The 27,819-nt window shown below is 48.8% G+C and overlaps 2 protein-coding genes across 2 annotated transcripts in view; both read right to left on the bottom strand.

The window, feature by feature from the left end:
• Positions 1-2,746, bottom strand: part of PLA2G4E (phospholipase A2 group IVE) — a 64,895-nt gene extending 62,149 nt beyond the window's left edge. Inside the window, exon 1 of the mRNA XM_017895399.1 lies at positions 2,564-2,746. Coding sequence (XP_017750888.1) covers positions 2,564-2,746 — 183 coding nt within the window. The remainder of the gene's footprint in view (positions 1-2,563) is intronic.
• A 17,334-nt stretch (positions 2,747-20,080) lies between these two features.
• PLA2G4D (phospholipase A2 group IVD) overlaps positions 20,081-27,819 on the bottom strand; it is a 20,778-nt gene continuing 13,039 nt past the window's right edge. The window contains exons 14-20 of the mRNA XM_017895394.1: positions 24,695-24,812; positions 24,195-24,332; positions 23,859-23,966; positions 23,536-23,730; positions 23,133-23,299; positions 22,325-22,511; positions 20,081-21,358 (exon numbers count right to left, since the gene is read on the bottom strand). Coding sequence (XP_017750883.1) covers positions 21,132-21,358; positions 22,325-22,511; positions 23,133-23,299; positions 23,536-23,730; positions 23,859-23,966; positions 24,195-24,332; positions 24,695-24,812 — 1,140 coding nt within the window. The 3' untranslated portion in view covers positions 20,081-21,131. The remainder of the gene's footprint in view (positions 21,359-22,324; positions 22,512-23,132; positions 23,300-23,535; positions 23,731-23,858; positions 23,967-24,194; positions 24,333-24,694; positions 24,813-27,819) is intronic.

The following is a 27,819-nucleotide window of genomic DNA, read 5'->3' as shown; positions in this document are numbered from 1 at the left end:
ATTTTAGGCTAACCCCCCTCCCGGGCATAGATATGGTATAAACATTATGCCATATCGTTACGCACTGCATAATGATGGTTTGGTTAACAATGGACCACATATATGATGGTGGTCCTGTAAGATCAGAATACCCTATTTTTACGGTAGCCTTTCTATATTTAGACACATTTAGGTATACAAATACTTATTGTGTTACAATTGCCTACAGTGTTCAGTACAGTAACAGGCTGTACAGGTTAGCAGCCCAGGAGCAAAAGGCTACACCATATAACCTAGGTGTGTAGTGAGCTATGCCACCTGGGTTTGTGTGCACACACTCTGTGATGTTTGCAAAATGCCTAATGATGCATTTCTCAGAACATGTCCCTGTTGCTAAGCAACACGTGACTGTAGTTATCGTCCGGGGTTAATGGGATTACAGTGGATTGGCCCTTTATGTTTTCCAAACATTTTTAGAAATTACTTTACACATATCAGAATTAAAATATTAAAATTAAATCCAATGTCTTTTTGTGGCCGTCTGTCTCCCAGTCATGTGGGCCTTTCTGCTCTCCCCTCAAGCAGCTGGAGAAAGACCAGGGGGCCACGGGTACAGCCTCATGTGTGCACTGTGACGGGCATGGGGATGACGGGGCAGAGGGGAGAAATCACGGTAAAGCCATGATGGTAACGATGACAGCGAGCCACATTGCTCCAGCTTCCTATGCCTCAGGCGCTGTGCTAAGCACGTGGTTGACTCTGCACATCATTTTTCCCATAGAGGGAGAAACTGAAGTTCGAAGAGGCTGAGGAGCTTGTCTGAGGTTACAGGGCTGACGAATGACACAGCAAGGGATCAAACCTGGTGCAACTCCAGAGCCCGTGCTCTTAACGACTTGAATGAGGCCAACAGTTTCACAAATATTAAGCCATTATGTTTTCATTGCTCCCAAAACCCTTCAGCTGCCACTTCCAGGTGTGAGTCAGGAGGCTGACGATGCCAGGGCAGGCAAGGGCAGGCCATTGACCTCGTTAGCAAGGCAGCAGGGGAGGGAGCTCGCCCCAGTTCCCATCCCCCTCCAGCGTATCAACAGCAGGCCCAGCTGATAAGACACAGAGACTTCTGGAATGGAGGCAGAGGCAGGAAGACGAAGAGGAAGGGGAAGGGGAGAAGCACCTGCTCACAGGAGACTGGGAGACTGCAGAAGATGAGCTTTTTGGGAAGGGTGGGATGGTGTGGGGCAGAGATGTCGAGGGAAACTCTGGGGTGGGGCTCTTGACCCCTCTTCACATGTGACTCTGGGAAGTGTCACCGGCAGAGGCCAGAGCCTCCAGTCCACCTGGGTTAAGGGATGGAGGCCGAACTCACTTTTATAACAATCTCACTCTCTCAGTTATACTCACTCCCATGATAACGACACAAATTCATCCATGTGGGCAGCAGCCTCATGACCAAGTCCCCTCCTAAAGATCGCACCTCTCAACACTGTTGCACTGGGGATGAAGTTTCCAACACACGAATACCGGGGGACACACTCCCCCAATACGGAGGATGGAACGCTGTTTGCATGACGGGGTCATCCCCAAGCAGCCCTCAGTTACCTGTGTGGTGGACGCTGTGGCAGGTATGAAGCGGGACCTTCTGGATCCAGACAAGGGGACCCCGTGGTTGGGGCTCAGGATGGACCCTCCAGGCCAGGGACCAGAGAGAAGGAGGCAGAGACCAGAGGGGTCCATAGGAGGCGAGGGGACCTTAGCCAGTGCTCCCTTTGAGCCAGGCCTCGGCTAGCAGGAGGAAGCGAGGCTCACTCCCTGCAGAGCTCAGTCTGGTGCCACCGCTAAGACCATAGCAGCCAGAGGGGCACAGGAACGCTGTCACCTCCCCCAAATTACTGGGAGCCTCCCGGAAGCTCACACGCCCGCCCGGAGGAGAAACTGCACGAGGCAGACCTGGATCACCTGATAATTACCTTCAGATGCGGTTTGATTTCTGTAGCCCACTCAACTTACCAGATGGGAATTACGTATTGACTCATAGGTGGGGTTGGCGAGGTAAGCCAGATCTTTATGTTTCCTCCAACTCTCTCTGAGTTGCGTGGAATTACACTCATGACCCTGCTAGGCCACTATGCTAGACTGCATGGTTTGAGCGCCTAGGTGACAGGCACTCTGCCAGGTGATTCCCATGCACGGTCTTGTTCACTCTTCTCAGCATCGTATTGACAAATATCTTTCATCTCAGGTGCCCATGAAACTAGCTATGTGGCCTTGGGCAAGTTCCTTGACCTGTCTGTGCTTCAGTTTCTTCATCAAATGCAGATACTGATTCCTGCCTAGCAGTGGCAGGTGCATAGAATGCACTTGATAAAAGCTCCCACTGTTGTTAGCAGTTCTTTTGAGCACAGAGGGAGGTAAGGACAGATAGGTGATGGCAGCAGGGTAAAAGGACTCCTCCAGAGAGAAAGAAATTAACAAAACCACAACCTCTTAACTCCGCAGCAATGCAGGTGATCTTATTTCGAGTCAGGAAAGTGAGGGCAAAAATTTAAGTGGCGGGAGCCCCGTCCCAGGAACACAGACATACCTGAGAGCCCCAAGGAGCCACGGGACAGCAAGGTGGGAGACCAGGAGTGTCCAGGTCCTGTGTATCCTCAAACTCACTGAAACTTCTTCCTGACCTGCTGCCTTCTTCATCCCTTTGTGGGCTCTGTGGGACAAACACATTAGTTCCCAGCTCAGGAAAGCCTTCTGAGGCCTGGAGACTCATCCCAGCCTCCTCCCTGGGCTCAGGACAGGCTGTGTGGAGCTGAGACTGGTCCTTAAAGCGAGGTGGTGTTGCAGCCTCCTGGGGGAATTTCAAGGGAGTTTTGTGCGAAAGGGAAGCAATGCCATGAGACTCCTCCTGAAGCTAAGCCAGGATGAATTATTAAGGACCTGAAGGAAGCCAGGGCTTAACTAAAGGAGCCCCACATCTATCTCTGCAAATATTTCAAACAATCTGGGCCTATTTTGTGGAGAGAAATTTCTTGTGCTGCCTGAAAGACAAGCAGGGAGCTAGCGTTACACTCACATAGGGCAGTTCTCGGTCAAGGGATGCCTGCATTTCAGCGCTGGGATCCAGGCTCAGAGAAAGCTTCTTAGTGCTGCAAAGCTATTTTTAAAGTGCGAAACTCAATATGTCAGTGGGAGAGGGAGGGAGAGAGGGCTGGGGGTGAAATGGCTGAGGCCATCCAGGCCCCTGAAGGAGCCTCATTTTCCTGGGTAGATGAAGCCACTTGTTTGTTACCCCCAGATCTCTATTGTAACCCCTGAAAATAAATACCTAGCCTTGTGTTCAGAGCTGATGTCAGGGCCACGGGCCAGAATAGAATTTAATCATTTACTCTGGCTCTCTTTGGTTTAATAGATGCCATGTCTGGCAGCCTAAAGGGGATGCGTCCTAGTTCCATGTTAAAAATAAAAATTTAAAAAAAAAATTAAGAACCCTTTTTTATGTTCTGTTTATAACTGTTTTTAACACACATTTGAAATGTTCATCTTCCTGTCTCTGTACTGGCTCTGAGGCACCAAGCATCCTCTCTAGTTGGGAGTATCCCACCATGCCCCTCTCTTTTCTGAGGTTGTGGTTTTCCAGTGGGTGTCTCTGCCCCAAATAGCCCTATCAGAAATGAAGCAACAGGCTGGGTACAGTGGCTCATGCCTATAATCCCAGTACTTTGGGAGGTCAGGGCAAGTGGATCGCTTGAGCCCAGGAATTTGAGACCAGCCTGGGCAACATGGCGAAACCCTGACTCTACTAAAAATACAAAACTTAGCTGGGCATGGTGATGCACGCCTGTCATCCCAGCTACTTGGGAAGCTGAGGTGAGAGGATCGCTTGAGCGCAAGAGGTTGAAGTTGCAGAGTGCTGAGATTGTGCCACTGCACTTGCTCTAGCCTGGGCTATAGAACAAGACCCTGCCTCAATCAATTAATAAACCAAGCAACAGCCAGACCCACACTGAGACTGACCAGGCATGTATTTGGGTAGGAGATGGGTATAAAGTGTCATTTTTCCATTTGTGCTATATCAGAAAAAAATAGTTTGAATGGCAGTGCTAATAAGGATAAAAGGAGTTGACGTTCGTCCAGCACACACCTGGTTCCCTTACAAAGCAAAGGCAGTTTGGAATAAAACAACAAAAAGTAAACTTAAAAATAAAATAAAACAAATGGAAAATACATTGTAAAAACATCAGTTTGGAAGTGACTTGAAAAGTTGCCAGATCTCTTCCTGGCACTGCATTTCACAGTTTACAAAGCTCGTTCGTTTCCGTTTTCCATTTCTTAGGGCACTCGTTCTGGAGGTCTTCACTAGAAGCCAGGGCTGGCAAGTGAGTGGCGAAAAGGCAACTCTTCATGGAGGAAGTGTGCAGATGCCAGACATGGCTATAATATTTTACTTTTTATTTTGCCACAAGGGAGAAAGGAAGCTTGACATTGGAAGAAAGAAAGTTCTGCGGATGGAGATATGTAGATACAAAGGTGTTTGAAATCAAGCTTTCTTGAAGTCAAAGAGAAAATTACGTGTGAGACCTAGAATAACTTCTGATTCAAGGTGAACTTAGAATGTGTGAAGGAGACCTGGATTAGACCAAATATTGATAGGTGATGGTTTATTTTGCAATTAAAAAAACACAAATTAATAGTTCTTTATCGAGTTTCCGGTGAGAATTACTTTTGTGAATAATCAATGCAAAATAAAACCAACACCAGCTAACATTTCACGTGGTAAACCTTGAAAGAATCATATCTTGGGGGAAAAAACCGACTTGGCAAAAAAAAAAAAAAAAAAAAAAAAAAAAAAAAAAAAAAAAAAAATGAGACGCTAAGCAATAGTAACCACAAAAGAAAATTCACGAAAGTCAAGCTATAATGGAAAACTGGTGAGGATTAGTGAGTGGAATAACCGAGTGGACCTAGGTATTCTCATTTGCCTACATCTTACCTTGATTGCAATTTAAAAAAGAAATGTAGAGATCAGAATGGGGTCGTTTAAGACATCTTTTGGTAGATGTGTTTTTGGCTTAGTCAAGGTGAAAGGATGCCCAGACACTGCCATTCAGAGGCCTCTGCCCTGTCCAGGGCATCTGGGGGCACCTGGAAGGGGTCTCTTCCTCATAGCTCTGCTCACCCCCCTGTGCAGGTGAGACCCAGAATGGGTGCTGCTTTCAGGCAGCTGACCAGTGGGATCCTTGGTCAGGATCTGACCTGGGGCAGCTGGTGGTGGCCAGGGCTGAGGGCCAGGATGAGTGTGGAGGCGGTGGCATGCTGGAGAGTGAGCAAAGAGGGCAGCCCCGCTGGTAGACTGAGTGTGGGGTCCAGGCAGGGAGGAGCCAGGCTTCCTTTCTCTGCTCTTGGGACATCCTCTCTCCTGTTCTTTCTTCCTGCCCTTGAAGACCCTCCTGTCGCTTGGGTTATTTTTCTGTCCTGTGGTCCAGATTCCAGGACTTCTCCAAGCCAGGAACTATGGTGACAGATAGACAGGGTGAGAGAGGGGACCCTCCCTGCAGACCCTCAGGAACTTAGTGCCAGGGGAGGGGGCTCTGACTCCCTGACCCGGTGGGCACAGGGGCCGGAGCAGAGAGGAACCCTCATGTCATTTCCAGATTGGTGTCAGGGAGTATCTGAATGTTTGTTTACCCTTTTAAAATGTTTCTAGGGGATGTCTCCAGGCCTTGTAGAGCTTAGTCTCCTGTAAGATTCACCTCCTACATATTAAAAAGCCAAACAAAGAATTTCAACCTCAGCTGAAATAACAACTCCAACAAACATTCTTGCACTGAGCAGCACATGCCCAGAGTCCCTCAAGGGCACCTGGCCACTGGTCCTGCCAAATTCCCCACTTCCCTGCCCAGCCAGGCCCTAGGTGGCCCCACAGTCGGCCACTCCTAGAGAGACTCCACAGGACTATGTATATTTTTTGTGTTTGTTAACTTTTTTTTTCTTATTCAATTCCTAAAATGGAAGATCTAGAGGTGGATAGAATGCTACGTCCTCAGCTTCCAAAACCTAGAGGCACACTATTACCCTACACGTTTGGGTACGGGAAGACGGAAAGGAGGAAAGGAGGGAGGGAAGGAGGAGAGAGGGGAAACGAAAGAAAAGCAAGGCAAGGCCTGGGAAGATTTGCAGAAGTAATGACATCGTTTTTCTTTTGTTTTGGAGACGGAGTCTCGCTCTGTCACCCAGGCTGGAGTGCAGTGGCCGGATCTCAACTCCCTGCAACCTCCGGGTTCCAGGAATTCTCCTACCTCAGGATCCCGAGCAGCTGGGATTACAGGCACATTTTTATTTTATTTTATTTTATTTTATTTTATTTATAATTAATATTTTGAGACAGAGTCCTGTCCTATGCCCGAGGCTGGAGTGCAGTGGCGGATCTCAGCTCACTGCGCAAGGCTCGCCTCCCCGGGTTTAAGCCTTCTCCTGACTCAGCACTCCGAGTAGCTGGACTACAGGCACCGCCACATTCGCCGCTATTTTTTTGTATTTTTTAGTAGAGATCGGGGTTTACACGTATTAGCCAAGGATAGGTCTTGATCTCTGAACGCATCGGACCGACCCATACTCGGCCATCAAACCAAAAGTGTAGGGATTCACGGCTTGTAGCCACCGCCGCCCACAAGAGAGGCCCCACATTTTATATTTTTAATAGAGACGGGGTTTTGCCATGTTGGCCAAGCTGGTCTCGAACTCCTGACCTCAAGTGATCCGCCTGCCTGCACCTCCCAAAGTGTTGGGATTACAGGCATGAGCCACCGCACCTGACCAGTAACGACAGCTTTTTTTTTTTTTTTTTGAGAGGGAGTCTTGCTCTGTCGCCCGGGCTGGAGTGCAGTGGCCCGATCTCAGCTCACTGCAAGCTCCGCCTCCCGGGTTTACGCCATTCTCTTGCCTCAGCCTCCCGAGTAGCTGGGACTACAGGCGCCCCACACCTCGCCCGGCTAGTTTTTTGTTTTTTTTTTTTTTTAGTAGAGACGGGGTTTCACCGGGTTAGCCAGGATGGTCTTGATCTCCTGACCTCATGATCCACCCGTCTCGGCCTCCCAAAGTGCTGGGATTACAGGCTTGAGCCACCGCACCCGGCCACGACAGCTTTTAATGATGGAAAACAGAACAAGCTGAGAAGGCTACGGTGAGGACTGGAATGTTGGGCCCTGATGTGTGGCTTTGATGTGTATATGTTTGAGCTTCTCCCTTTTTTTACATCCCTGGGGAAGTTTTAACTTCATTCTGTTAAGCTTAAATGCTTTTATGAGAAGTATCCTAATTTAATAAACTCTTATCTAGAAAATGTTTTATAAAAAATATCTAAGATGTATAATAGGGAGTAGAATAGAATCTGGTGCATAAAGGTGGGCTGTATACATAATTTTAAAGAAAAGGAGAAAAATGTATTTTCTGGAGCAAATTCAATTAAGCCAACTTAATTTTTGATCTTCTTGATTATTTTTAATAGAATAATACTTAGCGATTTCCAGTTTTGCTGCTTATCTTCATTAGGACAAAGTCTTTTCCACACACCATGAAATCATACCCCTTATGATGGGTTTTACCTTCTTCTTTGTGGCCACTATCTCTTTAGAAGTCTAATTTTTGCCAGGACAATTTTTTTATTCTTAATATGTGGTTCTTTAAAAGTTTATCATGTGAAATTTTAGTTGGTTTCATTTTGCATTGGTTATTCACAAAAGTAACGCTCACTGCATTGGATAAAGGACTGATTATTTGTTTTTATTTTTTATTGCAAAAAGAAAAGATAAAGAAAAGGCATTTTCCATGGTATGGTTAAAATGTCAGGAAGCTTTGTTACATTAAAATAGTTGCTTACAATGTGGGAAAGCCTACAGATACAAAGAAACAAACAAAACACCCTTAGTTTCCAGGGGCAGGCGCTTTAATAAGGAAGGATTTTCTCCAATAAGAGAGGTCCTTCACCGGAAGCAGAGTGAGGAGATCACACAGGGAGAGGGGCTGTTGGACACACCAGAGATTTCAAGCCACTCGGGAAGAACTGTCCCATTGGAGCTTAAATTAAAATGTCCAGATTGGCTCCTGACACACTTAACTAAACATGCAGGGGAATAGTGTGCCTCTAGGGTTTGGAAGCTGAGGACTTACTTAATGAGCATTCTATCCACCTGTAGATCTTCCATTTTAGGAATTGAATAAGAAAAAAAAATTTAACAAATACAAAAAATACACATAGCAATTAATGTAGGTTGTTTACACATAATAATGTGTGAGACCATAACATAGTTATATGTTATATATAATATCATATATATGATATATATGTTATAACATATATTATCATGTTATATATCATATATGATAATATATATCTCATATATTATATCACATATATCACATATATATTATATCACACATATGATAATACATATATTATATATCACATAATATATATGTGATATATATCAGTTGGGGACAGTTAGTAGAAAAAATAAAATTGTTTCATGTTTGCCCCCGGAGTGAGCCAAGGCTCTTCAATGAACTGGTTCAGTTTGTAAAGGACGTGGAGTAGTGACCGTGCCTGGCAAGGACAGGGCCTGCTGCTGTCACCCTTAGGTACAAGCAGGATCTGCCCAAGGCACTTACATTTCAGGAAGCAAAAGTCTACTCAATTTTCCTCTACAAAAGGGGGATGGGGCTTTATCAAAAGGAGTTTATTACCTTCAGCCCTGGATCCAGGTGTATCTCCTTCCAGGTCCACAGAAAACATACGGGGTGACATCAGGAAGACATGAGAGGCGAGGCTCAGTGCCTCTCCAGTGGTTCCTGATTCAAAAGTGGATGGTGCCCACCCACCCAGGAGGTTCTGGGGCGCTGTGGGAGGGTGGGGCTCCCACAACTCTTGACAGTATTATTGGCAAGTTATCCAGTCTTTCTGAGCCTTAGTTTCTTCCTTGGCAAAACAGGGACAATAATGATACCGACTTTATAGAAGTGTGAGAACTAACGCCTGCCAAATAGTAGGGCGCAATTAATGTTAGTTCCTTCTCTGCCCCATTGCCCAGCACAGAAAGTGCTGCTTCAGTAACCTAGCTGAATGCCGAGACCGATTCATAGGAATATCACAGATACATTCGCAACTTCTAAAATGATCTCAAAATGATCGTTTGTACAAAAATAAGCTGTATTGACTGTTTTGGATCCCATGAAGGGGAGGGGAGGCATTTTCCTAACTTTCCTTCCAGAACCAGCTATTAGGTTGATGGACTCAGCAACTTTCTGTCCTCCCCTACCCGCTCTTAAGTGTTCCTCATTACACAGTTGGAAATGGAGATAGAGCCTGGCCCATTAGAATGTTCCCCATTCCAGGGGCAGAATGCAGAAAGAGGAGAAAAGTAGCTGGGGGCCCGGCGCGGTGGCTGATGCGTGCAGAAACGCTTTGAGCTGCCACCCTGGCAGGGCCGGTCTTGGGGAATGTGCCTGAGGATGGTGGGTGAGGAAAGCCACCTGCCCCGGCACAGAGCCTGCGGGTTGTGCTCTGCAAAGCCCTCCCAGTTTCATTCCTAGAGACGGGGCGAGAAGGGGTAAGCCAGGCAGCAGGTGCTGGGGGGTGCGTGGCCAGGCTACCCGGATCGCCCAGCGCAGCGTGGCGTCTGTGTGTCCTCACCAGTGCTGCATGACAGGAGCCGCGCACCACCGGCGCCATAGGCTTATCTATGTCTCAGCACTGACACCGTGTGGTACCGAGCAAAAGCAGGCGAGGGGTCTGCTGAAAGCCTCGGCAACGGGAGGTTGTCCCGTTTCCTTTCCTCCGGAGGTTAATCAGCATCCCTGGGACTTTCCTGGTTATCGCTGATGGGAGAAGTCCAGGAAGGAAAGGAATGTGTCTAAGCTCAAAGGTTGAAGGCTTCAAGACTTAGAAGTCAATTCGATCAATAATGAGAAAGAATATAACCTCAAGGTGAGTTCCAGAGTAGGGAGTATGTGTCCTGACCTTGGGGACTAGTCATTGCCCCCGCCTAGACAAAGATGATGTAAAACACCTGCGTCAGGGTTGTGACATCCTCCTGACGTCGAGGAGCGCCCGCCCCTTCCCGGATGATGTGGTTCGCCAGCTCACTTTCTCCGCCTCCTCTGGCCGTGCCTGCTTCAGTAAGTGCCCCTGCCATCCACCCAGTTGCGTAATGGATTAGTCAAGACTCCCTGATAGGTAGGAGCCAAACTAAGCAAGCTGAAGCATAAAAAGCAATTTACTGCCTCACCTAGCTGGGCAAGAGGCCGAACTAACTCACAGGTTTGATACAAGGAAGATTCCGGGAAGTTGAGAAAGAACAGAACCTGGGATTGGCAGCAGCCAGGCCTCTTTGTCCTGCCCCTGTCTCCTCTGTCCCGCTTCACCCATTGGCCTCACTCTCTCCTGCTGTAGACAGCCCCCCTCCACTGGTGGGGATACAGCCCCTGGCAGCCCAGGCTCAGCCACCCCAACATCAAGGGAGAGGGTTTTTCAACAGGAAACTTTATAATAGGGGAGGGCTCAGATGAGCTTGCTCAAGTTAGGTGTCTCCCCCCCACCCCAAGGCAATCCCCAGTGGCAAGGAGATGACATACTGAGATAGGCCTGTCCTGGTCACACCCTCTCGCCTAGGGCCGCTGGGCAGGAGTCGTCAACAGAGAAGAGTGACAGGAACACTTACTTGGCAGGCACAAATCACAGGTTGCTGTGTTCCACTATACAGATGATGACACCCTCAGATTTTCTTTTCCTTAGTAAACTCTTAAAGCTAGACATATACACAGAAAACTGCATGAATGATGAGTGTGCAGTGTCTATTCACAAAAGCAAAGACATAGAACCAACCCAGGCGCCCATCAAAAGTAGATTTTTAAAAAATGTGGTCCATATACAACATGGAATACTACACGGCCATTAAAAAGAACAAAATCGTGTCCTTAGCAGTAACATGGATAAGGCTGGAGGCTGTTATCTTAATTGAAATAACACAGAATCAGAAAACTAAATACTATGTGTTCTTACCTGTAAGTGGCAGACACAAAGATGGGAAAAATAAACACTGGGAATTCCAAAAGCAGGGAGGGAGAGAGTGGAAGAAGGGTGGAGAAACTGCCTACTGGGTATTACGTTCGCTACTTGGGTAGAGCCCAAACCTCAGTATCACGCAATATACCCATGTAACAAACCTATACATGCACTCCCAGAATCCAAAATTTGTTTTAAAAATGAAAATACTTATAGAAACAGCAAAATGTAAGAATGTAAGATGCCTTTAAGTTCACCTTTCAGAGATAACACTGTTTATTATTTTCTTCAAGAATCTCATTTCTATTTATTTATTTATGTGGTTTTTTTTAAGAGACAGGGTCTCACTCTGTTGCCCAGGCTGGAGTGCAGTGATGCAAGCATAGTTCACTGCAGCCTCAGACTCCTCAGTTCAAGCAATCCACCTGCTTTGGCCTCCTACAGCGCTGGAATTACAGGCTATGAGCCAGCACACCCGGCCAATAATCATTTTTATAGGCTCACGTTTAAAAAATAAAATAGTATACTGCATAAAGAAAAACAATGTACAGTTTCACGAAGTTTCCCTTTTGAATACATGTATGTAACAAGCATCCTGATTGAGAAACAGAACGTCACCAGCATCCTAGAAACCCTCCTTGGCTTCCTTTCAATCATGGCGCTCCTGTCTTCCAAAGGTAAGTGCTATCCTGATTTCTGCTAATGTAATTAGTTTGATCAATTTTGGAACTTTATACCAATGCAGCTGTTCAATATTTTATTCTTTCATGCCTTGCTTCCTACATTTAACATTATGTTTATGAAACCCATCCATACTGTGGGTAATACAGAGTGTTTGTTTTCATGGCTGCATAATATTCCATTGCATGAATACACTAAACTTTATTTGCCCATTTTACTGTTGAGGGACACCCTAGCCATGAAGAGGAAAATCCCAAGTGCCATTGGGTTGTGACAGTACTGTGAGAGACTTTACCTAGGCATTTATGTCTTTGAATTTTGCTTTGAATCATGTCCTTCTTTGAATATACGTGTAAATGCTGGCTGCTAATTAATATATAAGGTTGTTACATGAGTTTAAAAGTTATTTCAGCCAAGTGCAGTGGTTCATGCTTGTAATCCTAGCACTTTGAGAGGCTGAGGCAGAAGTGTTGCTTGAGCCCAAGAGTTCGAGACCAGCCTGAGCAACATAGCAGGACTTCTATAAATAAGAACATATTTTGTGGAAAGGTTTACAGTGACGAGTATGTTCTGTGATCCTGGGGTCCACTACTCCAGGTAAATAATTGTCCTGGCAACACAGTCACTTGACAACACAGCCCCCTGGTGGCAGCCACCTGAACTGCAATCTTACCTCATAGAAAAGGTTAATTGCTGGTTTTCAAACCAGGCATTACAGCAAGCGTCACAACCCAAGACATAATTTATACTTAAACCAGTAATCATTTACGTGAATAAAAGTGCTCCATCTCCATGGCATTGTATCCAATCAGGTTACAAGTCCATCTCTAAAATAATGATAAAGAAATGTTAAAGAACTACCATCTATCAAGTACTTCCTGTTTCTGGTATTACACCAAACACTTCACATACAGTATTCAGCGTCATCCCTCCAGCAGTGCTGCAGAGTGGCCATCGTTGTCACCTTTTAGAGACGAGGAAGCAGAGGCTTGCAGACCTTCAGGAATCATCTCAAGGTAAATGGAGCCAGGATGGCTTCTCCCACGATCCCGGTCTCCTCTGCCCCCTGCGATTGGAGGCACCTGGCTGTTCCACGCTCACTCAAGGTTCATTCCCACAGACCAGCCCCCGCCCCGAGGACGGCTGGAGTCAGAGAAGAGCTCGCACTTTCTCCTGCAGCTCTCTGCTGGGAGGCACATACTTCTAGTTTCTCTTCCCCCGTCCATACCCACCAGGGGGGACAATCTGTTTTTCTGACTAGTAGAAGCCCAAGGCATTGTCTGGGGCACACTGTACTAGCGGCTGGGGTTCACGTGGGTGTCTTCCTCATCTTTCTGTGCCCAGACAGTGTCAGGCTGGCCTGTCCTCTGTCCCTCCTTGGCTGCTCATGACCAGGTGGCAGGTAGAATAACCAACTTGCCCCACTTCTCCATTTTTGCACTGAAAATCTCCCATCTCAGGAACCCCCTTGGCTCCAAGCAAGCTGCCTTTCCCCCTCAATCTTGGGCAAGTCAGGCCCAAATTGCACCACAGATTCAGCTGTCCTAGATCCTGTAAGAGGATGAGAAACTCGTTAGGTCTCCTGGCTTATGATGTGTTGGCCAATCCAGCAAACCAGAGCTCTGCGTTGGGATTAAGGATTAACAGGGGCTTGTCCTGCCTGTGAAAACCGGCCTTGGCAGCACGTAGGGTAGCCCAGCATGTGACTTCTGCAGGCAGGTGGCCTGGATTCGGATCCTGGCTCCACCTCCTGCTGGCTCTGTGGCTTTGAGCAGGTTATTTCACCAACCTGACCTCAGAACCCAATGCTGAGCACAGCACATACCTCACTGTGGCTATTGTGAAAATTCAATATGAAAATGCGGATGCTTGGAAGCATTCAGCTCACAGGTTGTGCTCCACAAATGACAGCCCTTGCCATTCTCTTTGTTCCTTGAGCTGTCAAATTGCCTCCCAAGTTCTGATCCTAAGACTTATTTTTATTATGAAATGCTTCATAAATATAAAGGAATATATATCACACATTCATATATAAAATGTGAAGAGTAACAAAATATGTACCCATGTACTCAAACCTCCTCTCCCTCAGCTTAAAATAGAATGTTACCGACCAGGCACGGTGGTTCACACCTGTAATTCAGCAGTTTGGGAGGCCAAGGCAGGAGGATCGCTTGAGCCCAAAAGTTCAAAACCAGGCTGGGCAACATGGCGACACCCCATATCTCCAAAAAAAAAAAAAATTAGCAGGTGGTGGGGGGGTGGTGTGCACCTGTGGTCCCAGCTACTTGGAAGGTTGAGGTGGGAGGATCGCTTGAGCCTGGGAGGTGGAGGTTTCAGTGAGCTGAGATCACGCTGCTGCACTCTAGCCTGGGTGACAGAGTGAGACCTTGTCTAAAATTAATAATAATAATAATACCACCAATGCTTTTGTATCCCCCTCTACTCATAACCTTCCCTGTAATGATAACTAATCTGAATTTTGTCATTTCCTCACTTGCATTTATCATTTCCTCACATTTTGTTATATGTTTACTACATATGTATGTATCGCTAATAACATATTGTTATGTTTGAGATATTTGGGTCCTGATCCAAATGCAATCATACTTATTTTCTTTTTTCACTCAACATTGTGTTTTTAAGATTCATCCATGTTAATGTATGAAGCTGTAGTTCATTATTTTTCCTTGCTATACAGCATTCCACTATTTGAATGTGTGGTCATTCGTCGATCTACTCCCCTATGCAAACAGTGCCACCACAAACACTGTCATAGGTTTCCTGGTGCACGTGTGCACAAATTACTCTCCAGTATCCATCTAATCCGAGAAGTCTTCACTGATGGCTCAGTGGCAACGGCCCGCCCTCTGGTTTGGTTTTCCTTGTGACCAGAATTCTGAGCCCAACACTCTCTGCTGCATTAAAATCTTTTTCTGTATTTAAAGGAGGATTCAGGATTATGAGTGACAAAAAAACTCAAGTGATATCAGGCCAAAAAAAAAAAAAAAAAAAGGTGGGGTAGAGAGGAGAATTGTGTTCGGATGAATGATGGAGCAGTTTAGAGGGCACTGGTTGAATCTTAGCCTAAGCGCTGTCCACATAGCCCTGTGGATCTCTCGGTCACAGGGCTTGGCCACTGCCGTTTTCCTTCCATCCTTGGACAGACTCTTCCCTCCTCTGGAACAGATAGTGGCAGTCACTTCTGCCTGCAGTGCCCAGGTCTGAGTCCAGTGGGAGGGAGCGTCTATCTCTGCAGCTTTAAAAAAGCCTCCTGGTGTGTCACTGGTCACCTGCTCATGCCTATGCTAATCTCTGTGGCCAGAGGAATGCAGTCCATCCCTCGAGTTAGGGTGCATCAGTCACCACCCTAAGCTTTCAGGCTGAGAGTGAAGTCAAGGGGATTTCTTCCCAGGGAAATAGGGGTACTGTTCCTAAAAGAAGGGTAATGACCACAGACGGCCCAAAACAGTAAGTGTCATGCAGGCTTGGTGGCTTACACCTGTAATCCCAGCATGTGGGAAGCCAAGGTGGGCAGATTGCTTGTGGCCAGGAATTTGAGATCAACCTGAGCAAAATAGTGAGATCCTGTCTCTACAAAAAATAAAATTAGCTAGGCGGGTAATGCACACCTGTAGTCCCAGGTATTCTGGAGGCTGAGGCAGGAGGATCACTTGCACCCAGGAGATCAAGGCTGCAGTGAGCTATGATCATGCCACTGCACTCCAGCCTGGACAACAGAGTGAGACTGTCTCTAACAAAAAGCAAACAAAAAGCGAGTGACCAGCGTGCCCTGGGCTTGCTGTGTGACCTTGGACAAGAGACTTCACATCCCAAGTGTCCGAGTCTTCATCATGGGTGAGCGTGGCAGAGCTGAAGTTCCCTGAGATCCCATCTGGCCTTGACCTCTGATTATGTGGGCTCTGGCTGCCCTGTAGTCCTCTTCCTTGCCACTCTTGTGCCCTTTAACATCATAGCTTGTCCAGTCCTCCAGATCTTTCCCCTATAAAGTCGAGTGCATACTTCTGGGATCACCTCCATGAGCTCATTCCTCTTGCTGACAACATGGCTTCTCAGAGGTAGCCCATAGGAGGACAGCTCCTCAAACCGCACCCTCTGCCAAGACCGGGAGCCTCTCAAGAGTGCCTCATCGTGCTCGCCACCACCGATGTTTCAGGCCACAGCCTTCAGAGTCTTCTGTGGATCTCCATCTTCCTTAAGCCCCTGAACCTGCTCTATTGTGGAATTTGGGCCTTTGTTTCCTCCTCTCAGAGTTCTTGCTTGCTCACATCAATGAAGCCAGCTGCCATATTGTGACTACCCCATGGACAGGCCCATGTGGCAAGGAACTGAGGGCGGCCTCGGGACACATGGCCCATGAGGAGCTGACCCCTGCCAGCAGCCACATGTGTGAGCCTGGAGACAGATCCCTCCCCAGCTGAGCCTCGGGGTGAGGACAGCCCCGGCCAACACCTTGATTGCAGAGGGCTAGCTAAGCCATGCCTCAATTCCTGACCCACAGAAACTGAACGAGCTCCAGAAAACCATTGTCAAGCAACAGAGATAGTGGGCATCCTGATCTTGTTCCTCAGCTGTAAGGAAATGAATCTAGGAGTTCACTTCACTATTCAGGATGACAGGTTTGGTGTTTTCATCAGATGCTGTATTTGTCAATGCTCTACAGAGAAACAGAACCGAGAGAGAGAGAGAGAGAGAGAGAGAGAGAGAGAGAGAGAGAGAGAGGCTCAAGAGAGATTTTTTTTTTGTTGTGTATTTTGTTTTGTTTTGAGATGGAGTTTTGCTCTTGTCACCCAGGGCAGAGTGCAATGGTGCGATCTCAGCTCACTGCAACCTCCACCTCCCGAGTTCAAGCAATTCTCCTGCCTCAGCCTCCTGAGCTGGGATTACAGGCACACACCACCATGCTTGGCTAATTTTTGTATTTTTAGTAGAGACGGGGTTTCACCATGTTGGCCAGGCTGGTCTCAAACTCCTGACCTCAGATGACCCACCCACATTGGCCTCCCAAAGTGCTGGGATTATAAGCGTGAGCCACCGCACCCAGCCAAGACATGTATTTTAAGGAATTAGCTCAACATGGTGGAGGCTTGGTGAGTCCAGAGTCTGATGGCAGGCTGGCATGCTGGAGACCGAGGGAGGAGTTGTAGTTGAGGTCCAATGGCACTCTGCCAACAGAATTCCTTCTTGCTGCAGGGAGGTCAGTCTTTGGTCTATTAAGGCCTTCAACTGATTGGTTAAGGCCCACCCACATGGTGGAGGATAACCTACTTTACTCAAAATCCACTAATTTATTTATAATTATTATTATTGTTATAGAGACAGGGTCTCACTTTACTGCCTACCCTGGTCTTGAACTCCTAGCTTCATGCGATCCTCTTGCCTCAGCCTCCCAAAGTGCTGAGATTACTGGCATGAGCCACTGCCCTCAGTCCAAAATCCAGCAATTTAAACGCTCACCTCCCTTCACAGAAGCACCTAGAATATTTTTAAACCAAATCTCTGGGCACTGGAGCACAGCCAAGTTGACACATAAAACGAACCAGCACAGTTACCTACATCAAGTTATGCAGATGCCCTAATTTATTAACAGCTGTTCATAATTTCCGAGTTTGTGTTGAATTTTATCAAGCAATTACTTTTATATTACTGTTCTCATTTGTTTATATATTGTTTTTAAAAACTGTAAATTTTCTAATATAAAAGCATTCTTGCATAGTTGAGATAAATCCAACTCGCTGAGGAAAAGGGACTGTCTCCCAGTCCATCTTGCTCGCCGTTCCCCTGCCCACAGCCTGTGGTGAGCAGAGGGCAGAGTGCCAGCCGTGTCCTGGGACTGTTGACAGATAGCCTGCTGTCTTCCTGTCTCTGGGCCGGCCCTGGGAGGGGCCTACAGGCTGCAGGAAGAGCACTGTGCAATTTACATTGATGCCTTTGTGTGGGGGCCTGACAGCTGCTGGAGTCACGGTCCTCACCCAGGTCAGCGTGGGGCTGAGAGGGCCTCCGGGTGTTCAGGTAGTCAGGGGCTGGGGTGACAGCAGCTAGTGGGGGGTGGGTGTATGAGACAGATAAACACCCACACTCACATGCCAGGTGTGGCTTTGGGCCTCAGCCTAGCCCACTCTCCTCAGCTGTCTGGCTGGCTTTGTTGGAAATTCACCAAACGGAAAAGGTCTCTTTTTTTTTCTACTGTGCTGGCTCGCTCTCCAGAGTGCCTGCAGTTGGCCAGACCCTGAGGTTGGGAGCACAGTCCTCCAGACCACTACATCTTCCTGGACATCTGACCTCTGCAGCTGAGGTTACCAAACTGTCCTGTCCGAGGGAACAGTCCCCACAAGACTGCCCCAACTTCAGCCACCAGCCTCAAGTTCAGAGTCCCCAAGGCCACCTTCACTTCAGACCAGCTGGCTACAAAAATTGGGGGTGCTTACAAGCACCTTCAACTTCAGTAATTTTCTAGGGTGACTCACAGAACTCAGGAAAGCACTAAACTTATGATTACAGTTTTATGATCATGAAAAGATACAAATGAAAATCAGCCAAAGGAAGAAACACTTAGGGCAGAATCCAGGAGGGGTCCAGTCACAAGCTTCCAGGGAGGTGTCCTCTCCCTTTGGGGTTCTGGACAGTGTTGCCTCCTCTGGGCCACAATGTGTGAGGACACACACAGGGCGTTGTCCACAAAGTAAGTCTACCTGAGCCTTTGGTGCCCAGAGGCTTTACTGAGGCTTGATCAGATGCTGCCTGTGTGATGGACCTTTAGTCTCCAAAGCCCCCCAGCAAACAAAGACACTCCTGCCAGACAGGACATTCCAGGACCCACAGGTCACCTCCCACTAGCTAAGGGCAGAGGCTGGACCTCTCTTTGGGCGAGGTTAATTCTAAACTATGAATAGGGCATGTTACAAAGTCAGTGACCAAAGACGCAGAGTGGTGTGGCTGTCAGAAGCTCCAGTCCTGGATTCGCCACCTTTGAGGTTAGCAAGTTACTTAATCCCTGTGGACGCCTACCGGCCAGAGGCCGTCAAGAATAGTCCCGCAGTCAAGCAAATTTGAGTTAATTGGTACCCACTGCACTAAGAAGACTGCACACTAGGGGGCAGCGCAGAGTCTCAGTAAGTGTGTGTTGTGGGGGTGAGGGGGTGCTTACTGAAGGATTTGGGCGTTTGTAGGGGTGATGTTAGGAAATGTTCAAGGAAGCAAAGTGTTGCTCTAGATTGGGTGCTGTCGGGGAGTGGGGTGAGTCTACAATTGGGGATCTTCAAAATTTGTATCCAGGAGGTGGAAGAACAGGGGAGGTACGAAAAGCCTGGCCGGGAAACGGCAGTCTCTCATGTGAAACAGGAGAGGGCACTGTTTGGCCATTTTTGTGGTTTCACGGTGACCTCGTTTTTTTGTCCATACTCAGGCATATTTATGGAATGGCCTTGATTCTGTCCTGCTGCATCATCGGGGCACGGTGACCCTGCCTGACGCGGGTGCTCTGTGAAGTTTGTGTGCATCAGGCAGACACCAGGGCCCAGCAGACGAGTCACGGGATGCTTTGTTCTGTTCCTTTCCCACCCCTGAGTTTCATTATTGATAACATGGAGACGGTAATTCTACCTAACACATTAGGCAGCTGTGAGAATTAAGGGGAATAATGTAAAATGCCCAGCATAAAATATAACACAACAGCCAGTCAATTCCCATATCATTGTTTAAAAAAATCAAAGTCTGTGATAAAATGGAAAAAGTGAAGAATCAAAATAAAGCCAAATGCAGAAGAGGCACAGGGAAGGAAGCTGAGAGAGGACATCAGATGAGGGCAGTCCCTGAGCCAAGATCTGTCCCGAAGCTCCCACTGCAACCCACACCTGGGGCCAGGTGTGTGTGTGTGTATGTGTGTGTGTGTGTGTGCGCGAGCGCAGGCGCACATGCACGTGCACGCACCCTTGCATGAGGGAGGTAAGAAATGTGCCAGCAGCTGGCTGTTGTGGCTCATGCCTGTAATCCCAGCACTTTGGGAGGCTGAGGCAAGAGGACTGCTTGAGTTCACGAGTTCAAGACCAGCCTGGGCAACTTGGTGAGGCCTCCTCTCTACAAAAATTTTTTTTCAAATTTAGCCAAGTATGGTGTTACATGCCTGTAGTCCCAGCTACTTGGGAGGCTGAAGTGGAAGGATCACTTGAGCCCAGGAAGTTGAGGATGCAGTGAGCCATGATTGCACCATTGAACTCAGCCTGGGTGACAGAGTATGATGAGATTCTATCTCATAAAAAAAAAAGGGGGTTTATATACCATAATCAAATGGAAACTGCCCCAGGAATGCAAAGTTGGTTTAATATCCAAAAACCAATTAATGCAATAGAGTACATTAATAAAATACAGGACAAAACCACATGATCATGCCCATAGACACAGAAAAATCAGTTGACAAAACCTAACACCCTTTCATCATAAAACACTCAATAAACTAGAAATAAAAGAGAACTTTCTCAACCTGATAAAGGATGTCTAAGAAAAACCCACAGTTAAAATCACACTAAATGGTGAGAGACGTATGCTCTCCTCTCAATGTCAGGAACAAGACAAGATGTCTGCTCTTGAAACGTGTATTCATCATTGTACTGGTCAGGGCAATTGGGAAAAATAAATAAAAGGCATTCGGATCAGAAAGGAAGAAGCAAAACCATCTCTATTTGAAGATGGCATGATCTCTCTACAGAAAATTCTAAGAAATCTGCAAAAGTATTAGAGCCGGTAAACAACTTCAGCAAGATTGCGGAATACAAGATCAACATTTAAAAATCCATTGTATTTCTACAAAATAGCAATGAATAATCTAAAATGAAATTAAGAAAATAACTCCACTTATAAACAAGAATAGAATATTTAGGAATAAATTTAAATAAGTACAAGACTTGTATACTGAAAGCAGGAGGAGAAAGAGGAGAAGGACGAGGAGAGGAGGAGGAGCAGGAAGAAGACCGGGAGGCAATGTGTTCAGGATGTCTTGTGATTCCTGAGGCCTGAAGCCACCTGTCAGGTCAGGCATCCCCTATCCTTCCTCTCCCTACTCCTGATCTGCCGCCTCCGGCTTGCACCTCAAATCTATTCTGCTCAGGCATGGAAGTAATTGTGGTGTAAAAGTCTGCCTGGTTGGACCAGCTGTTCCACACACTGGCCTGGCGAAGTTATTTTCAACTCCTCTCAAGCCAGCCATGAACATAAGGGAGAACTCTGCACTGGATGCAGTTCCCTCTGGGCAGTGAGACCAGCTGCAGAGGCCACCCAGGCCTGGGAGCGCCCAGAACTCCAGCCGGGAAGGCCTGTGGCTGAGCCCAGCTGCAGATCAGGTTATGCCCGCAGGCCCTGGAGGGTCAGATTGTGGCCCTCAGGGTCCTGGGGGCTCTGAGCAACCTCAGGTTTGTGCCCCTGGAGGCCTCGCCTCTAGGGCCCGGTGCTTCAGTGCGGTCCTCAGGGCCTGCAGGATGGTACCCTGGCTGGTCTGCACGTTGTAGTTGCTGAGCCGTAGCAGGCGCTCGAAGTCTTCCTCCTTGTAGGTCATGTTGGACAGGGTGTACGGGGAGGTAGCCCCGGTGAGATTCACTTGGCCAGCCTGGAGCTCTGCGGGGCTGCGCTGGACACCTGCCCAGGGGTGAGAGGGGTGTCAGGAGCAGAACACCGGGGTCTCCACAGCCTGGCAGCAGCACACAGGGAGGGCTGCCCCCACTGGAGGAGCCCCTGCTTTCCTCCCAGCTCTCTGTGTCCTTTGCCCAGGGATGTAAGTGTGGGTTGCAGGGTGCTCTTTGGAAGCATACTATCTGGTGGTAGAAAATACAATTTCATATTTCGTTGCCTTGCAGCGTGACACTCCTTAGGCTATTCTGGCAGCCCCACATGTCTGTACATTGCTTCGAGGCAAGGTGGAAACAGACAGAAGAGGGAAGTCAACTGGGTTTGTGAACGGATTCTTAGAACTCACAGTGGAAACAAGGGGGCAGCGAGAACTTGCTGAGAGATGAAGGTTCTTTAGAATTCTCAGATGTGGACTGAGCATGCTCAGAGGAAAGCTGGGAGATCTAGAATGACGGTGGGAACCGGAAAGCTGGGAATATCGCACAAAGATGGCAATGAGTTTTTCCCACCAGAAGGAAATAAAATTCTGACCAGTTGGTGAGAAGAGAGGATAGGAAGGAATACGATGGGGGTTTAAATTTCGGGAGCCCCTGAGAAGAGGCCCATCTCCCTGAGAAGGGGCCCAGCCTGCGCTGGGGAAGGATGATGGAGAGGCCAACTGAGTCCCCCACAGAGCAGGAAAGCAGAGGAGCCCCAGGCAGCTGGGGGTGCTAGGGCAGGTGGAAGGCCACAGGAGCCTGGCGTCATGACGAAGGGGACCACTGCATAGCGACCCTGCAAACAGAGGGCCTGCAGGGATGTGGGCATCAGCAAGGAGGCCAGGGTGGGCTCTAAGGTCGGGGTGGGCCTGGATGGGCCTATCCTGAAGCATTCTCCTGGCAGACTCACTTCCCTTCCCTCTGCTGGGCAGCGGGGGGTCCAGGGCAGGCCTCTGAGGGGCCAGGCAGCCTGGGTGCTTGGGAGGGGATGCCTCACCGGGGGCTGAGTGGTCCTTGAAGGAGGCATTGACCAGCGGGAAATGCAGCAGGATCGGGGCCTCGGGGCAGGTGGGGTCTGAGAAGAGGTGGCACTCCCTTGGCTGCTGGTGGTCCTGAGGGCTGGGTTCCACCCGGGGGAAGGGCAGCCCCCGGGTCCGGCAGTACAGCTCTGTCTGCTGCAGCACCTGGTGGGGAGAAGGTGGCCCGGAGAGAACCAGCCCGGCCCAGGTCAGTGCTGGGCCAGTTCCAGCACACACCAGCTGCCCCAGTGTCAAGACAACAGCCTGGCTCTGTCCTGTTTGTGGTCAGGCCAAGCTGCAGAGTGACTCAGAGGGAGACCCAGGGGGAGTCCAAGGACTCTGGTGGTCTGCAATGTTGCTTGGTTGAAATCTCTAGGTGGGGCACAGGCCTACCTCCAGCCCCCCAAACCCCAACTCTGGATTGCTATTGCTGGATTGTTCAAATCCCAGAGCCGAGAGGGGACCTGCATTTGCACGGCATCTCAGGGGAGGTCTGGGGGATGGACATGGAGATGCTAGGGTCTCCTCTCAGCTCTGTCCAGCTGTTCTTTGGAGTAGGTGTGGGGAAGTCCCTCTCTGTTCACCTGGCCTGGGAGCCCAAGGCCCCTGCACCACCATAGCCCTTCCCACCTGAGGACCCTGGCAGGAGCCAGCAGATCAAGGCCTGACACCCCTCCTTCCCTTCGGGACCCGGGCGGTGTGGGGCAGTAGGTCAGTGGCCCTGCTGTTCGCCTCTAGAGCTTGGCCTGGCAGGGCAGAGGGGTTCCCCTGGGGTGACCAGGGTACCTCAAAGGGCGCAGATAGAGAGTAGTCGAAGGAGAGGATGAGGTCCAGCCTGCGGCCCGGCCGGAACATGGAGGGACAGCTGGTGTTGATGAAGTAGCCAGCGTCCACCAGGCAGAGCTGGGGCTCCTGGGGAGTCAGCTGGCTGGGCATGGAGTCAAGCTGGCAGTCTGGTGGGAATTGCAGGATGGTCAGAGGCCACCACCCTGCCACAGGTCATCCATGTCCCCTTCTCTCCTCTGGGTCACTCCCTGAATGCCACCAGTCCTTCCCCAGACCTTCCAAGGGGATCTTCTCCAGGCCATACCCCAGAAATGGATGCTGACCTCCTAGGCCTCAGCCAGTCCCTGCCACACCACCCAGAGGCCCAACCTTGTGACCTAAGGACCCCGGCCGCGGCCCTGACCTGCCCAGGTGGAGAAGCCTTTGTGGCTGCAGTAGTCCTGGTGCAGCTGGAGGCCCTGGAGGAAGTTGGGGCTGCACTGGTGGAGGGGCCTGCCGGTCAGGAAGCCTTTAAATGCCTGGGCCAGCGCCGTGCCCGGCTGCAGCCACGAGGCCTCCAGGCACGAGGAGGTCTCCAAGGAGGTCAGGGGCTCCTTTTCTGAAGCCAGAGAAACAGACGTTGGTCCCTTCTTCCCCTCACTTCTTCCCCTCAGACACCGCACACCGCAAGCAGAGTCTGAAGGAACAGCATCACCCCAGGCCCCTCAGCGCCCCCACCCTTCCCACCTAAGCTCCTGATCTTGTCCTTGATGTGCTGTTTCCAGGACTCCCCAGAGCTGGTGAGGTCATACCAGGCGTCCAGCAGGTTCAGGGAGAAAACGTTGCTCCAGATGGCTAAGGGAACCCCAAGAGAGGTCGGCCTCAGGCCCCAGCCAGCAGCCCCACCCTCGGGTGCTGATGGAAAATGGGGGTGGGGAGAAGGCTGCCCCTACCATGTACCACCCCCCGCCACCTACCCCTCCGCCTCGTCCTGAGGTTCTGCCCCACCTGAGCTACAGAACCCATATCCATTCAGACGCCTGGCCCAGGGCTGCCCAGGGCCTTCAGAGCCACCACTCTCACCTTCCAGAAAGCAGATCCGGGGCTCCGGGATCCTCCTCATCAGCCGTCCCATGAAGAACTTGGAGCCGAAGAGCTCAGGAGGGACGAAGGCTCCGTACTTCAGGAACCCGACCTCATAGGGGGAGAACTCAACCCACTCTAATGGGGTGGGAGGGAGAGGCAGGAGTGCGAGGGGAGTGGATTACGGAAGCCCCAGCTCTGGCCAAAGATACTGCCCCTGCCCCCAGCAGGCCCGAGCCCCGCTGTGCCTGGCGCCAATGCAGCAGATGTGAGGAACGTGTACTCCTGGGCTGACCACACCCTTCCCAGCCTTGGTCCACACCCTCAAGCACTCCCCACTCCCAAGCACAGAGAGTGGCCCTGAGTCCCTCAGCACCACCGCCCTTACGGAAGGTTGGGCAATCTGTGCGGAGCTTCCAGCATGAATTCTCTGGGGACTCTTGGGGTGCAGAGGATTTGGAGGGTGGAGTATGAGGAAGGGGGAGTGGGTAGAACCGTACCCTTGAAGTCCAGCGTCTCCAGATTGTTCTCTTTGACATTGAGGCTCAAGTAGAGGGGCAGAGGGTTCTGACCCCGTTCCAGGGCGGCTCTCTGTCCTGACAGCTTCTGATCCATCACCTGGGGCCAGAGGGCATCAGGGCCTAAGTAAGGCTGGGAGTGTCCTGGAGGCAGCGGCTCCACCAGGATGGGGGCAGGATGGGGACCAGGCTGGGGGTGAAGTGGCACCTCCTCCCGTGGGATCTGGGGACCATATGTGGGTCAGTTCCCACTCATGCCCCCGTGTTCCGACCAGCCCTAGATGCAGGGTCGCTGGACAGAGCATGCAGGCTGTGTACTGTCAATCTCCAGCGAGGGCCATTCACAGGGACTACAATGCCAGCAGTGCTTCCAGGCCCATCTTCGTGGGTTTAAGGGTGAAAGGGGTGTGGATACTGACACACAGACACAAGGACACATGCACATATACACGTATTGCTTTGCAGAAAGGACATAGCAATGCCCTTTTAGCATATACTGAAGCCTACGCCAGGGATGGATTGCCCCCTCTTCTAGGTTCTCCTTAATGCAGTTCAAGTTTCAGCCCCTCCTGAATGCTTTCCTTACATCCTTGCCTCCCCCTCATTGCCCCTCTTATTTCTGGCTTTGCACAACATGAGGTTGTACCCCGTTGTTTATTCTTGCCTTCTGTTCTTAATTCCTGTTCAATAGAGCTCCAAGCTCTGTCTTTGTTTTATCTTATTTTGAGATAGGGTCTCACTCTCTCACCCAGGCTGGAGTGCAGTGGTGCAATCTTGGCTCCCTGCAACCTCAAGTGATCCTCCCACCTCAGCCTCCTGAGTAGAGTAGCTGGGACTACAAGTTACATTTGGCTAATTTTTGTATTTTTTGTAGAGATGGAGTTACACCATGTTGCCCAGGCTGGTCTCAAATTCCCGAGCTCAAGCAATCCATCTGCCTTGGCCTCCCAAAGTGCTGGGATTACAGGCGTGAGGCACCATCCGTGGCCCAAGTTCCTTGATGGCAACGACTATAGCTTGCCTTTTGGGGGAGCCTCCACAAAGCCTCCCTGAATTGTAGGGGAACAGAAAGACCTCATTCTATGCTGAACTAGAGTTGCAAATGGAGCTCTTCCCAAGCACCAGCAAGGCTAATGGTGCTGCGTGCTGGGAGCACCACCTTGGGAAGGATTCTGCCACCAGAGCTGAGGTTGATGCCTTCAGCCCTGGGCTGTTTCTACTGGGCAGTACATGTACCATGAAAATGTCATCCTTCCTTTGGGCTCTCCAAGCTGAAGAGTGTCTATTTCTAGAGGCTCCCAACCTGCCCCAGCAGCCCTTACCATCAGATTGACTCAGTGAATGTGTACACGTGAGAGCATGTGAAGCATGCGGACCTCTGGGTCTCCACTGCGAATCAGCCTGTCAGAAGTCACTTTGGAGTTTGCCTTTTAAAAACCCGCAGATTGGCCGGGCACGGTGGCTCAAGCCTGTAATCCCAGCACTTTGGGAGGCCGAGACGGGCGGATCACGAGGTCAGGAGATCGAGACCATCCTGGCTAACACTGTGAAACCCCGTCTCTACTAAAAAATACAAAAAACTAGCCGGGCGAGGTGGCGGGCGCCTGTAATCCCAGCTACTCGGGAGGCTGAGGCAGGAGAATGGCGTGAACCCGGGAGGCGGAGCTTGCAGTGAGCCGAGATCCGGCCACTGCACTCCAGCCCGGGCGACAGAGCGAGACTCCGTCTCAAAAAAAAAAAAAAAAAAAAAAAAAAAAAAAAAAGAAAGAAAGAAAGATGTATGTAGGCTAATAAAGTCATTCTGAGCAAAGTTTCAGGGTATGATATTCATTAATATTAATGAAATTGTGATTTATCATAAATGGAGTTATATTTTCTGACATTGTAAAGTGACTTTTGGTACTTTAGATTATTACATTATAGAGGTAATAAATACCTGTTTTTATCTAACATCTATAAAAAATTAGAAATAGACACTAAAATTGCCTGAATAAAATATTATTTTATAAAGTCTACAATGAATGTTAGCTTTAAGAGGTAAGGTATGATAAACAGAAGAAAAAAATAATAAATTGAAAACCTTTCCTATTGGGACAAAATTTTAAAAATAGCATAGGTGCTTTTTTTTGAGACAGAGTCTCACTCTAAAGCCCAGGCTGGAATGCAGTGGCATGATTACAGCTCACTGCAGCCTCAACCTCCCATGTTCAAGCGATCCTCCCGCATTAGCTTCCTAAGTGGCTAGGACTATAGGTGTGTGCCACCACGCCCAGCTAATTTTTAAATTTTTTGTAGAGACGGGGTCTCACTATGTTGTTCAGGTTCATTTTTAAGAATATATAGGTATCTAATAATACCACAAGCATTTCTATTTTTGTGAACAATTAAAAAATTGTCTTCTAAAAATGTCTATAAAGCTTACACACAAAACCATGCATTAAGTCATTACTGGAGGATCCAATGGTAATTAAATAAAAGTCTGCTGTATAGCCTAGAATCAAACTGCATTTTCTAGCACCTTGTAAACGGAACTGTTAAAACAAGATTCTCCCATTCTATAGTAACTAACTGCTGCCACCCAGCAGGAAAGTCAGTTATTAAAACACAACACCATCAAAACTGAATATGAACTTAAACAGTAGATCCGAAGACTACATAGCACATAGTGAGAAAATGAAAATATTTCTAGTAATTATGTTGGCTTTATAAATTCAATGCCATTTCAATAAAAATCCCAACAACATTTGTCACAAAACATGACTAGGTGATTCTATCATATAAATAGAACAGCAGGCCAGGTGTAGTGGCTCACACCTGTAATCCCAGCACTTTGGGAGGCTGAAACAGGTGGATCACTCAAGGCCAGGAGTTGAAGGCCAGCCTGGGCAAAGTGGTGAAAAACCATCTCTACTAAAAATACAAAAATTCGCCGGGCATGGTGGTGTATGCCTGTAGTCCCAGGTGCGTGGAAGGCTGAGGCACAAGAATCACTTGAACCCAGGAGGAAGAGGTTGCAGTGAGCCGAGATTGTGCCAGTGCACTCCAGCCTGGGTGACAGAGCAAGACTCTGAGGAAAAGAAGGAAGGGAGGGAGGGAGGAGGGAGGGG

The sequence above is a fragment of the Rhinopithecus bieti genome, unplaced genomic scaffold, assembly GCF_001698545.2.
Source record: "Rhinopithecus bieti isolate Rb0 unplaced genomic scaffold, ASM169854v2 scaffold_26426, whole genome shotgun sequence".
Lineage (NCBI taxonomy): Eukaryota > Metazoa > Chordata > Mammalia > Primates > Cercopithecidae > Rhinopithecus > Rhinopithecus bieti.
The sequence above is the reverse complement of the archived record's forward strand: the minus strand, read 5'-3'. Positions and strand labels throughout refer to the sequence as shown.